At 36.3% G+C, this 12,768-nt stretch overlaps 1 protein-coding gene across 16 annotated transcripts in view; it reads left to right on the forward strand.

The window, feature by feature from the left end:
• lrrc7 (leucine rich repeat containing 7) overlaps positions 1-12,768 on the forward strand; it is a 153,602-nt gene that overhangs the window by 94,900 nt on the left and 45,934 nt on the right. For all 16 annotated transcript variants that reach the window (XM_038287285.1, XM_038287294.1, XM_038287309.1 and 13 more), the window contains 3 exons: positions 2,657-2,859; positions 9,608-9,725; positions 9,887-9,965. In XM_038287285.1, coding sequence (XP_038143213.1) covers positions 2,671-2,859; positions 9,608-9,725; positions 9,887-9,965 — 386 coding nt within the window. In that variant the 5' untranslated portion in view covers positions 2,657-2,670. The remainder of the gene's footprint in view (positions 1-2,656; positions 2,860-9,607; positions 9,726-9,886; positions 9,966-12,768) is intronic.

The following is a 12,768-nucleotide window of genomic DNA, read 5'->3' on the forward strand; positions in this document are numbered from 1 at the left end:
TTTAGTAGATGAATCTAGTTTAGGAGATGTGTACTGTAATGGTCCATCGCTTTTTGTTAAACTGTTCTTAAGGATCAGCACCTTTTATATCAGATTTCAGATGGGTTGTAATAACCCATTGTAGATAACAGTGTGCTTTCAATTTTGCTTTTTGCTCTGTCTACTGAATCCATCTGGTCTCATGCAGAGTTGGACATGCACAGTATGTGTGTGTGCTTATAGCCTGATAAAGCCCGTAGATCTCATCTCTGTACCTTCTGGAGTCCCTTTTGCTGCAGTCTGCACCTTCTCATCCTTATTTCCACATCTTCTTTCGTTCTCTCGGTGCCCCCCATGAATCCCTTCACTACTCAGAATCAGCTTTAACTGTCAAGTTGGCGTATTCTACAAGGAATTTAATTAACTGGCAATTTGCCCTCAGTATAACATTTTAAGCACAAGTATACAACAAATTAAATCTTCTCCTTCCTGTTTTTTTTATTTATTCCTTTTTGCTCTTGACATTGTAGCTGACATTCAGAAAATGAAAGTGGGGCCATAGTTAGTAAATTGTTTTTATCATTCTTCCTTTCAAAAGAGGTGGCAATAGAATAGTTTTAGTTGTCAGTAGATTGAGTGTAGTTAACATTCTAGTGTGAAATTATAAAGCTTCACAATAAATCCTCACTCGAGGTTTTTAATATGCATCCTTAGCCTACTTATGCCATTCAGCCAGCAGCTTTTCAAACGGAGTTATGGAACACAGCGATGTTGTCATAGAATCACAAAAGATCTATTTTAATTATATCTCTAGTCTAATTATATGGCCTGTTGTATGAAAAGACAGATTGTGTGTGTCTGTTGAGGAGTTGAGCCGCAGCCTGCTTTGAGCTGGGTAACGGCTGGAGTGCAGTGGATGGCTGTTTCATGCATCTGCCCCCCAGTTTTACACTTCATTTCAAGCGCTCCAATTACTTTTGATTTCACAACATTAAAGATGAGTTCACATTTTGTGCTGTTAAGGAAAAAACATGTCACAAAACTAAATCTGTCTAAGAATGTTCAGATGCGTCATCTTGTTTTTTTTCTTTGTAATGAACTTTATGTAGTCTTCCAGGGTAGATGACAAAATTAGAAAGAACGTTGTTGTCAATCTATTGAAAACTATTTTTTAAAGAATTTTGTGAAGATAGATGCATTTTGTCAACAATTAAAAGAAAATTGTTTTACTTTGTAAAATTCTGTTAGATTTATTGAGCCTCTTCATAAAGGCTAATATAATATACCATAATACTATATTTGTGTGTTGCCTTTTTTTTTTTTTTTTTTTATATGTTCCTACAATTTTTTTTAACCAAAAAAATAGTAGGGATAAAAATATTTTCACAAGGGAAAAAAAACTATTGCTGCTGCTCATTTCAAAGTTGTGACAGATGAAAAAACAATGAGTATGCCACCTTTATAATTATATTTAATTAAAGAGACTGGACATGTAGATTTTAAGTTTGAATAACTTACCTGAGAATTACTAGACATCTGGATGCTTTTTGGGAAGAAATGGCCTAGGCAGTGAGATGGTTTGGTCAGGGATCTGTAGGCAAACCCTTTGCAGTTTACTTTGAAACATTTCCCCTACCTAAGCTTTGTACAGACCTCATATACCGTACTCTTTAATCGAAGAAATATGTCCTGCTGTAGCAACAATGCACCAGAAAAAGCTTTGAAACACAAACATGATTTGTTCTTAAAAATCTCAAAATCTCAATCCAATTGTGCACCCAATACTGACCTATGTCTCTGAAAGGGAGTCACTAGGGTCATTGTTGGCCTGGCTGAGCAGGTGAGATGTTTTGGTCCCCTGCATAGTGATGGGAGTTTAACATAACAAGGCTTTGTTGAGCTACTTTATAAAGCTTAGAACTCAATGCTAACTCAGACCCAGGTTCCTGGATGGGAAGCTAAACAACTTCAAACTTGGAAAACAAAGTCACGTGGTTTGTTTTTAACTTTTTTTTGGAATGATTATGAGCTGTATGACTGATAATTTCCACAAGTAACTGGAAACTTTGAGCAGGTTAGAAGTGAGAGCAGGGCTGTTCTATTGAACTCAAATCACAGAACAGACACAAGTGGTGTTTTATGGAATTAAGTAAATATAGGTAAACTTAAAATTGTCCAGAAAAGAATTAGTAAAAAAAAATGCTATTGTCTGCAAAAAAAAAACTGTACTACCTCGCTTCCAGCCTCTGTTACTGTATGAGTCTAAAACACTATGAATGGGTCGATCCCTGGTTTTTATTCACAAGAAGTAGGGTTTCAGTGATGTATGTTGCTAAGCATGCGTGTCTAATGTAGAGTAGTTTGCATTGATTCAAGCATTTCAAGTAAGAACAGCAACTTCAGAAGATTTCTTCCTTTTCTGTGTCAAAATTTTCCCTTCTGTGTCGGTTTATTTCATTACTTCTCTTAATTATTAATAATTCTGTGGTTGACTTATTATGACACTTCACTGCTTCTGAATATTTGTATCATTTTTGTGGTATATCCTTATTAAATATGTTCTGTTGGCAAGTAATGGGGCACTGATACAGTGTAAACTCAATGAAACCAAATTCCCCTTAAATTAATCTGAATTATTAAAATATCCCCCATCGCTTCTTTTTTTTACTTCTTTCAGTGCAGTGTCTGGAAATGACCACTAAGCGAAAGCTGATTGGCCGGCTGGTGCCATGCCGCTGTTTCCGTGGTGAAGAGGAAGTGATATCAGTGCTGGACTACTCTCATTGCAGTCTTCAGCAGGTCCCCAAGGAGATCTTCAGCTTCGAGAGAACTTTAGAAGAGCTCTACCTGGATGCCAACCAGATTGAAGAATTACCCAAGGTAGCCGTGATACACATGTTGGTCCATTTCTGCTCATATTTTTCATTTGAATTAAAAATGGTGTTGCTCTAATTTTGAAGCAAATTGAAAATCATCGTATAACGACTGAGAGCTGGAAGCCTTTCTGTACGACAGCTATTATCTTTAAATTTTAACCCCTTAGCTCCCACTGTCCGGCCTCGGGCCATTTTGCGTCCACATTTTGCTCCGCATTTAACATCAAGCTTATTAGTAAAGAAAACCCAATGTGTTGTACCTCCTTAAAATCAGATATCTTTATCTAAAGAAAAAGACCCCCATCAAAATTGTAAGCCAACTAAATGCTACAAACACAAATAACTAATAATCTGTCATAATTTAAAACTCATGATTTTTACCTCTTATCTTTTTCTCGTCATCTGGCATTCCAAACACACTCTATCCTGGCATACATATGCTCAATTTGTCCGTAACACTCCACAGAAAAGTAATATCAAATTGTACATCATAAGTCATAATACTCGATCGAAGCAAATTCTTTCCATGAAAAATTAAAAATGGATAAAAGCTCATACGGTCTATGGCCATATGTCCACCATTTTAGATTCTGTGTGACATGATCTTATTCATCAATCTGTTTGATTCCAAAATCCAGCATAAGCTCCTTTTTTCAGTATTCAGTATACGTTGAAAACATCCTGCAAGCGAGAAATGCGATGTGTGTGAACGGCCGTCATTAATACCCGACAAAGGTCACTATTTTGCGTCTTGCTACGCAGAAGCGGCAAGAAAAACAACAACCATGGCAGATGATGATGCAGAGAGCAGTATTTATGTTTAACCATGTGAAAAGATTGAGGTTTTGTGATTGGAAAAGACCGCTAGATGCGCGCCGGTACTACCATCCATGTTTACTTCAGTAAACATAGAGCACGCTGGCCTGTGACGACATTGCATCCTTTACTGCGCATGCGGGACATTTGCGTTCTATGACTGCAGTTTGCACAAGAGATCACATACAAGTCGCAACGCAAAAAATCGGATTTCACAAAAAAATCGGAATTGAGCATCAAGGCCTGCAGTGTGAAAGTAGCCATATTTTCTTAGCCAATAAGATTTTGCAATGAAGTATTGGAAGTGTAGGGGCAGAGAAGAAATAACTGGATATGCACAGAAAGTGCATAGTCTAAATTTAGAAAGCTGAGAATTTGAAATATTATAAAGGAAAGAGCTTGAATGAAATACACATAGAAATATGTTTTTTATGGACAAATTAATCATAGACTTCTATTAATCCAGTTTGGCACTTTTGGTTCTAATCTGGATCAATTGTGCCAAATAGACTTTTTTGATATTATAAGGATAACAGTTTTGCAATGTTTATGACTAGAGATCTGTAATTTGAAATAGTTGTTGTCCATAACATGATCAACAAGTGTAGTGAGTTGGATTATACCCAAGATATAAAATATTAAAATTATATGTTTTTTATGCAATTCAAAAAAATTTTATTATTTTGGACATGTTTGAAGCTACCTATCTCAAGTTGTGTAAAACTTACAGTTCATACACATATCTCCTGAAACTAGGATATCGTAGCTTTCAAATGACATAGATCACAACCAGGGGAGATTTTTAATATTATTTTGATAGCAAATTTAAAAATGATTTTATTTATTAAATGATTTGTGTTTCTTACCTTATTTTGAGAATATTGATATTAATTCTCAAAATATCTACACAAATGCTGATCAGAGTCGTCCACCAGGCCAGGTATCTGTATAAAACCTACATCTACCGGTAGAAAACAAACCATAATATTTCATGGTTGCGGGCACGGGTATAAATGAACAAAATGCAGGAAGGTATCATACAGAGAGTTACAGCATGAATTAAACTTATTTATATTTTCTTATTCATTAAATCTACATCCTAAAAATTTAATTTATTCAAGAATATCCAGATAACAGTATTTATGATTGATTTTAATTAATAATTTTTTTAAGCAACGAGGCAAACCTTCTTACTTTCTTTAATTTACAGCTGTTAATCTGTGAGCGCACAGGATGTGAGTGTGAGGCAATGTTCTTTACTGCCTCTGTTATTATAAACAGCTGTGAGTACACTTTGTTGTCATGGTTCAAATCGCCCATTTTTATGTACGGGTCAGTGTGGTACCGGACCGGTTTTTAATGGGGATTCTCACTTTCTTTCTCAGTTTTGAAAAATTAGACCCGTGCAGGGCTGATGTTGATTACTCAAGCACTGGGACCCTTTTACAATTATGTTGGGTTTTTTCCAGAGCTTTTGTACAGTACCTGCATGAAAAGTAAATGTTTACTTCACATTAGGCTTCATTACATCAAAATCACTATTAATTGATATGAGTAATAGATGCGTTAAGTCCAATGTGTGTACATATAGAGGAAGTTCCTCTGATACACTGTATTGTGAAAAACTATTTTGGCAAAAGCACTTAATAAAATATGGTGCTGGCAATATTATGAGGTTGGATGATTCATCTGCAGGAACAGAGAAGGTGGTCCGAGTTGATGGGATGATGAATAAAAAAAAAACTCTTGGAAAGAATAACCTTTTAGAGGCTGAATAAATAGTGGCGATACAGATGGGGGTTCCCTTTATGGCTAAAACCCCCCTAAACATACAGCAAGAACTACATATTATACTCTCAGTCTGCCAATGGCTTCTTGTAGAAATAAGGGTAGGTTTCTCTCTCTTTGTCTCAGATGGAGGAATTCAGATATCTTGGTGTACTATTTGTAAGCGATAAAAGGATGAGTGGCTTCCTTTGGAGGTTTTTGGGGCATGTCCCACTTAGATGAGACCTCGAGGAAGAGCCAGTAAATGCTTGAGGGAGTATTTCTCCCTTCTGACCTGAGACATAAGCTGGAAAGTGTTGATGGGACATTCATGAAAATGTAAAGTCCAGTTAAAATCTACACCTATATATAAAATAGAAGACGCGGAACGACCAAACACTGATGTTCATAGATTTCCGTACAATCTGACGTAGCTTGGCTGTTTCAAAAAGGGTAGGAATATATTTCAGACTCTAGACTTGAGGGAGCAGAAAGCATTTTCACCAGTAGGGACGCTGTTGAACACTGTCTGTACACCAAAACAACGCTACATTCTAATACCTACCTAATATCTACCAATCTCACTGACATGATACACAGATAATCCAGTTATAAAAACTAATGATATTAATAATAGTAATATCATAAATTCCTCCTGCGTAATTCAAACTTACTATACATTGTGCAACCTATGATTTCCTTTATTGCATTAATATATAGTTTTATTCATTCTGATATACAGTGGGAGATCTATTAGTTCCCTTCTCTTGTCATTTTGATTGGTAATTAAAGAGACAACACACTCAAGTTGCTGTTGGTGTAAACACACAACCACACAGCAAAAATGGAACAGAAAAGACTATTGGGTCATATTTACTAACTTGAATAAAAAACCTTAAAATCTAAGCAACAGTCGTCCATTTTAATTTTGGATTAGTTGTCAAATAGAGAATTGTGTGATGTCCTAAGCGTATTTAATCGACACATTTATTTCTTTGCCAACTATTTTTAAAGTTCTTTTTATCTACTGTAAAACAATGAAATTTCACTTTTTATCTTGTTTAGGCTAGTAAAAACATCCCAGAATTGTAGCAGTTTTTTTTTATCAGGAGAACTGAATGTGACTGCATTACAGTGTTGGATGTTCAGATTTTGATTTGTAAGAACATGCACACTGTCATGCATGCTTCACAATTATCTTTTAAAGTGTAGTTCCTTAACATGAACCAATAAATAATGTACTGTTTATCGCCTGCTTTTTTTGCTGGCGCTCTTGCATGTCTGAGACCTTCACAGCCCCTGCTCTGTTGGTACGATGTGGCCTTCTAATATTTCAAGGAGAGTTAAAGGTGCTGTTTATTAACAGGCTGTCACATATATTGGTATTCTGTCCTGGTTTAAATGACAAAGATGGAGAATTGGATTTCTAAATTTAGCCTGCTGGATGGAGACCAACTAATGGGTATTTGTGAAAGGCAGGCTAAATGTGCATTTAAAATGGATAGAAAAATTTAAAAAAGCTCAGCCATGAATACGTACGCCAAGATTGTGTTTAACTACTGACTGATGGGGGTTTATAAGTGAGCTGGACAGCCTCTTTTTATATTACGAGTATGTCAGTTAGCGTGCATAAGATGGTCTGGTGCAAGCTATTATTTTCTGTTATTTCAAATGCTGAAGAGAAAGGTATGACTGGCATTTTTGCTGAGTTTAAAAGCAATAAATAAATAAATACACTTGTTAAACTCTTGATAGTAAGAAATACAAGCATTATTAGTATATTTCATAATTTCAGAATAATATTGGTATTTTGAAATATAGCTTTTTAACAAACAACACATTTTTTTTTCTTTAACCAGCTAATTCCGTTTTTATGTTGAATTCTTAGTGACTATGATGCAGGTGAACCTATTTCTGAAAATGTTTCAAGTCACAAAGTTTATATATTTTTTTTCTATCTGAATATGACCACCACTGTTGACTTATATAAGAGTAAATGGTTTACTAGCTTGTTTCAATTCATGCATAAAATCATAAAATCATTGTCTCTAACAATTCAAGAAATTCAACACTCTGCATCAAAGAACATACCCTTGTTAAGACATTTACACACGTAAAACAGTGTGAGTGTTTTTTTGTGCACTCTAAATTCTAGTCTGACCAGATGACTGCTGTACCACTGAAGAATTACTGTGCTCTTTAAATGTCAGTCTGTGCATATAGATCTGTGCATAATAAGTATAGGTGTGAATATTAGTTTTAATTCTTGCCAAAACTGAATTAACACACTGTAACTGATGTTTGGATTTTGGTTTAGTAAAATTTTCCCTGGTGAACACACAGTGAAATAATCTATGATTAACTACAGTATATTCAGTATCAATTATATATTGCCCAAATAATAAGTTTTTGTTAGGCTGTCAGTTCTATTATGTTTTATTTAATGAGGGAATTATTATTCACATAACATATCAATTTACAATTCCTACTTTACCTTTGACCTGAAATTAAGAAGAGACAAAGTAAAACATAATAATTGATATAATGATAAAATACAGTAGCAAGATTTGTATTTAAAAAAGTAGATTAAATTTTGGTTTGGTATATTTGGTGATGAACATTTTTATGCAAAACACAATATTCCATAGCAGCATTAACGGTTTTAGAATTGTCTAAAGTGCTCATTGAAATTCGTTCTTCAGGCTTCCTAAAACATCTAACAAAAGATGCTACCTAGAGATTAAGTTTTAAAACAGAATAAGCATTGGTTTCCTGTTCATTTGCTTCTCTTTGACCAAAGGATACTCAGGTCTGCTTCCAAGTGATAGGTTTGGTCTGTCTAGGTTTTCTCTTTGCAAAAAGAAATTTAACTTGTGGAAAAAGTTGCAAGTTGCAACAAACTCATCTACATTAAGAGTTTTTAATGAATTATGAAGTATTCTATATCTGCATAACCTAAATTGGTGTTTATATTTGATGCAGGTAGCTTTGTTGCCTATTGGGATTCTGTGTCCATTGAAAAAAATGATGCTAATATTTTTGGCATTTACTTAATCATTTTTATTTACTTTAACACAATTGTTTTACGTTAGCAGGGTAGGACATAAAACTTTTGTGTTAAAGTAACTAAAGATGATTAAGTAAATGCCAAAAGCGGTTGCATAATTTTTTTTTTTCAGTCTAGAAGACATAGAAATGCTCTGCCTTTTCTGTGTTTCACTCCATATTTCTAGTATTGGATGTTCAAAGCTAAATTTATTGTGTTTATTTATGTTTAAATAAGAAGTAAATCAAATTTTGGAAAAACCTGAAAAATTTACGTTTTGATGAATGCCTTTTGCAAACAGTAACCTTCTTTGCCATAACAGATCATTTCTTGCAATTTAATGATTTTTGCTGGGTAATACATATAACTTATACTAAAGACATGTCTCTATTTTTCAGTTCTGCAAATTTCCATTTGTAAATCATTAAAACTGAATCATGACAAAGTGTGAATGTGTGAACTGCAAGATCTGCACAATAGCTATTACCATTCATGGAAGGGGTTTATATTTTCTATACTATAAGTTTTGCTTGTGGTGTGTTACATCATTAACAAAACAGTAACGGATTTCAGCTACCCTGAATGTAGAGTTGAAAAAAATTGAGAAAAAAGGTTTAATTTGCTGTTTCCAGTTGTAAAAACCCATATGTTTCTATATTTGTATTCCTTTGATGCAGGATTATTCAACAGTCTAATAGATTTGTGTTGAAATTCCTGTTTATATAAATCTAGTTTTAATTATACAAATTTTTGTTTATGCATTTTTGAAACTATCTTGATCAGAACTCTTAACATTTGTGCCTTAGGAATATTTTCCTATATAAGCACTTTTTGTGAAGGCACTGCTCACTGTTATGCATGTTTAGATTTTGCTGTATGTCCCCACAGAGTACTGAATGTTTTCGCTATTACTCTTTTTCTACCCTCTGGGGCCACAGTACAGGGAAAATTAAAACTGCATTATTTATAGAAAAAAAAACTAAACAGAACAGTTTTTTCCAGGCCTACTGCAAACTTTCAATGCTCTCTTTTGTTATGCAGCATTCTGTTTGACTTCTGTTTGGCTTTTCTAATCAGAGTTAATTCATCTTTTGTTTTCCATATCTGTTGTTTTCTCTCATAGCAACTCTTCCAGTGCCAGGCCCTAAAGAAGCTGAGCTTGCCTGATAACGACCTTTCCAATCTTCCTACCACCATCGCCAGCCTGGTTAACCTCAAAGAGTTAGACATCAGTAAAAATGGTAAAGATTTCATGCATATGGAACTATATTTTCTAATAACTGCATTCAGCAGCAAAAATTCAGACATAACTTCCAGCACAGACATTGCTTTAAGGTACTTCTTTAATCTCAGAATGCCTATTTTATGCTATATCACTGTTTATAATGATGCACTCCAACAGGAATCCAGGAGTTTCCAGATAATATAAAATGCTGTAAAGGCCTGTCTGTGGTAGAAGCCAGCGTCAACCCCATAACAAAGTAAGACTCCAACACACTCTAACACTCCAAACTGGAACCTCGAGCTGTTTCAACAAAGCTTTATTTTATAAGCTCATCAAGAAAGATATTTTAGAAGGTAGTTAGCACAGAAACAGTTACCTTTCATAAAGTCTTCAAAGCCTTGATGTTGACATGTTGATATCCAGACATGGTAAAAACAATCACCATGTCTGCACTGTTTACGTTAGGGTCAGAAATCACTAGGGAACGTGTTGACTGACAAATTCCAGAACAGCAGTAAACAGCTACACCTTGCAGGATAATCATCTAGATTTAGAAGCTGTTGTGATGGACCAGAGTTACTGACTTTGATTCTTTTTAGCTATTGTCCTGGACTCTTTGCCTGAGGAATTTATTTCAGATCAGATGGAAATTTGACAATACATTGAGTTGTGATCACTTAAACTTTACTTGTTTTAAGAAGAGTTTAACCTTAGTGATCTGCTGTTTTTGGGCTGACTGTGCCTCAATTGAAAGAGTAGACATTTTGAAAAGCTATAAAGTCGCAAAGTTGTAGCATTGTTTCTAGCTTCTCACATTTTCGCATGTTTTGCACCCCTGGTAAAGGGGTAAAGCCTAAATTCCAGCAGAATCTGGCTGAATGTGGCTTCGGTGAAAAGTGCTTTAAATGTCAGCACAGTTGGATTCCATACAGTCTGATATATATTACTATAATAATATAAATATATTCCATATATATATATATATATATAGTCTCATATATGCACACAGAACAGACAGAAATTTCCTAACAACTTATTTCTAGTGGCAGAATGAGCTGTGTCTTTGCTTCTTCTCTCTGGTGTTTTATAAAATATTTTTGCTTGTATAAACGTTTTTCTGCAGGGCTTCCTAAAGCCAGCCCACATGGAATGTGGTTTAGCTGCTGTGCAGTTGCGGTGCGGGTGTGCTGAAAAAAGTTACACACACTGAAAGCTGTGACTAGGCTATCCCTGCTGAGCCCCCAGCTGCATAAATGCCACTCGACAGAAATTAAGTTCATGAGGTTTATGCTGTTTTGGGGAGTTGTACAGCAAAAGTTATTAGAGGTGCACATTGATATCCCTTCTCATCGTCCAATAGCCCCTCTGTTTTTGTACTTGCACAGTACCTTCTGCATTATCCAGGACCAGGTCACAGTGCAGAAGTCTCAGCAGAGACTCCCAGACTTCCTTCGCCCTAGACACCTCTTACAGCAATGCTGAGTGAAGCCAGAAGTGCTCCCTTTTCAGCTAAGAGACAGTCCCTCCAGCATGTCCTGGCTTATGCCCTAAACTTTCTCCCGGTGGGACGTGCCTGGAACACATTCTGAGGGACATGTCCAGGAGCGGCATCTGAAAAATATGTCAAAGCCACCTCATCTAACTCCTCTCGATGTGGAGGAACAGGAGCCCTGTGGATGAAGCTTATTTCAACTACTTGTATCCAGGATCTGGTTCTTTCTGTCATAATCCAGATTTTATGACCATCAGTGAGGGTAGACCGACTGGTAGATGTAGACCGACTGGTAAATTAATATCTTCTCGTTCAGTTCTCTCTTCAGCTCAACAGGCTGGTGCAGTTTTACAGCATCTACCACATCGATTCATCAGTTGATCCCTGCTCCATTCTCCCCTCACTCATGAACAGGATCAGAAGATACTTAAAGATACAGTGGAGGATTTTCACAAATTTTTTAAAAGACCCGCCCTCTCCATTTTAAAAAGAATGCACATGCACAACACTTAATCGCTTCAGAGAGGGAAAGCTTATTAAACACGTGTGAGAGAATGCCAGAGGCCGTTCTCCTCGTCCACGCTCGGTTTGAAAGTTGCTGTTCTCATAGCTCATACAAGCTTACTGTGTTTGAACTTCTGCCCTAACCCCTAAAACCCTTCATCACTATATAGAGTGGGGACTAAATAGTGGACTTTATTGTGAACTCAGTTAACTGACGATTTGGACAGATGATCACTACTTTTTGCTCCCTGTTGGTCACATAACTCCAACTCCACCGCTCAGTGCCTGCACCATCTTTATCATTAGTCACCGCTGTTGGTTAGCCACAGCCTACTGTATGGCAACAACGGCCCATTGTGACAGAAAATCCCATAATGCTTTGCTCGGAGAGCTCTCCACGCAAAGCATTCCAGGATATATCTGCCTCTTCTAAGGCATTTATTTTCTTCTCATACACTTCATTGACACTTTTTCTATTACAATCCTCTGCAGTTTTCAAAGAACCGTGGTGAGAAACGTGAGCTTCAATGACTGTCTGAAACCGTAGCTCATCACACATGTACGCCTGAAAGTGCGAATGCACAGAAGAAGATAGCTAACTGGGGACGTGCACATACCTAGGACGGCTTTACGTAAATATATCACCAGAATGATTGACAATTACAGTAGGAGGAATACTTATTTTGATGATCCAACCAGAAAAATAAAATCCTCCACTACCCCTTTAAAGTTATCCGCTTGAGACAGGAACTGTCCTCCAACCTAAAGGATACAAGCCACCTTTTTATTCAAGAACCATGGTTTCGGATTTTGAGGAGCTGATTCTGGTGCACTTTGCACCTGGCAGTAAACATCCCCCGTGCATGCTGTAGGTTTTGAGAGGAGGGAGCCTCCAGATCAGGGTCGAAATTCACTGGTTCCCAAATCAGACCCCCTCTAGCCTTTGGCAGTGCCAAGAAATCCTGTTAATAAAAGCTATGATCAAGATTGGTGAAAAAGGGCAGCCTTGCCGGAGTCCAACATGCACCGGGAACAGGTCCGACTTTATGTTGGCAATGCAGAC

The sequence above is a fragment of the Cyprinodon tularosa genome, unplaced genomic scaffold, assembly GCF_016077235.1.
Source record: "Cyprinodon tularosa strain WSP-4 unplaced genomic scaffold, ASM1607723v1 ctg106, whole genome shotgun sequence".
In the NCBI taxonomy this organism is placed as follows: Eukaryota; Metazoa; Chordata; class Actinopteri; order Cyprinodontiformes; family Cyprinodontidae; genus Cyprinodon; species Cyprinodon tularosa.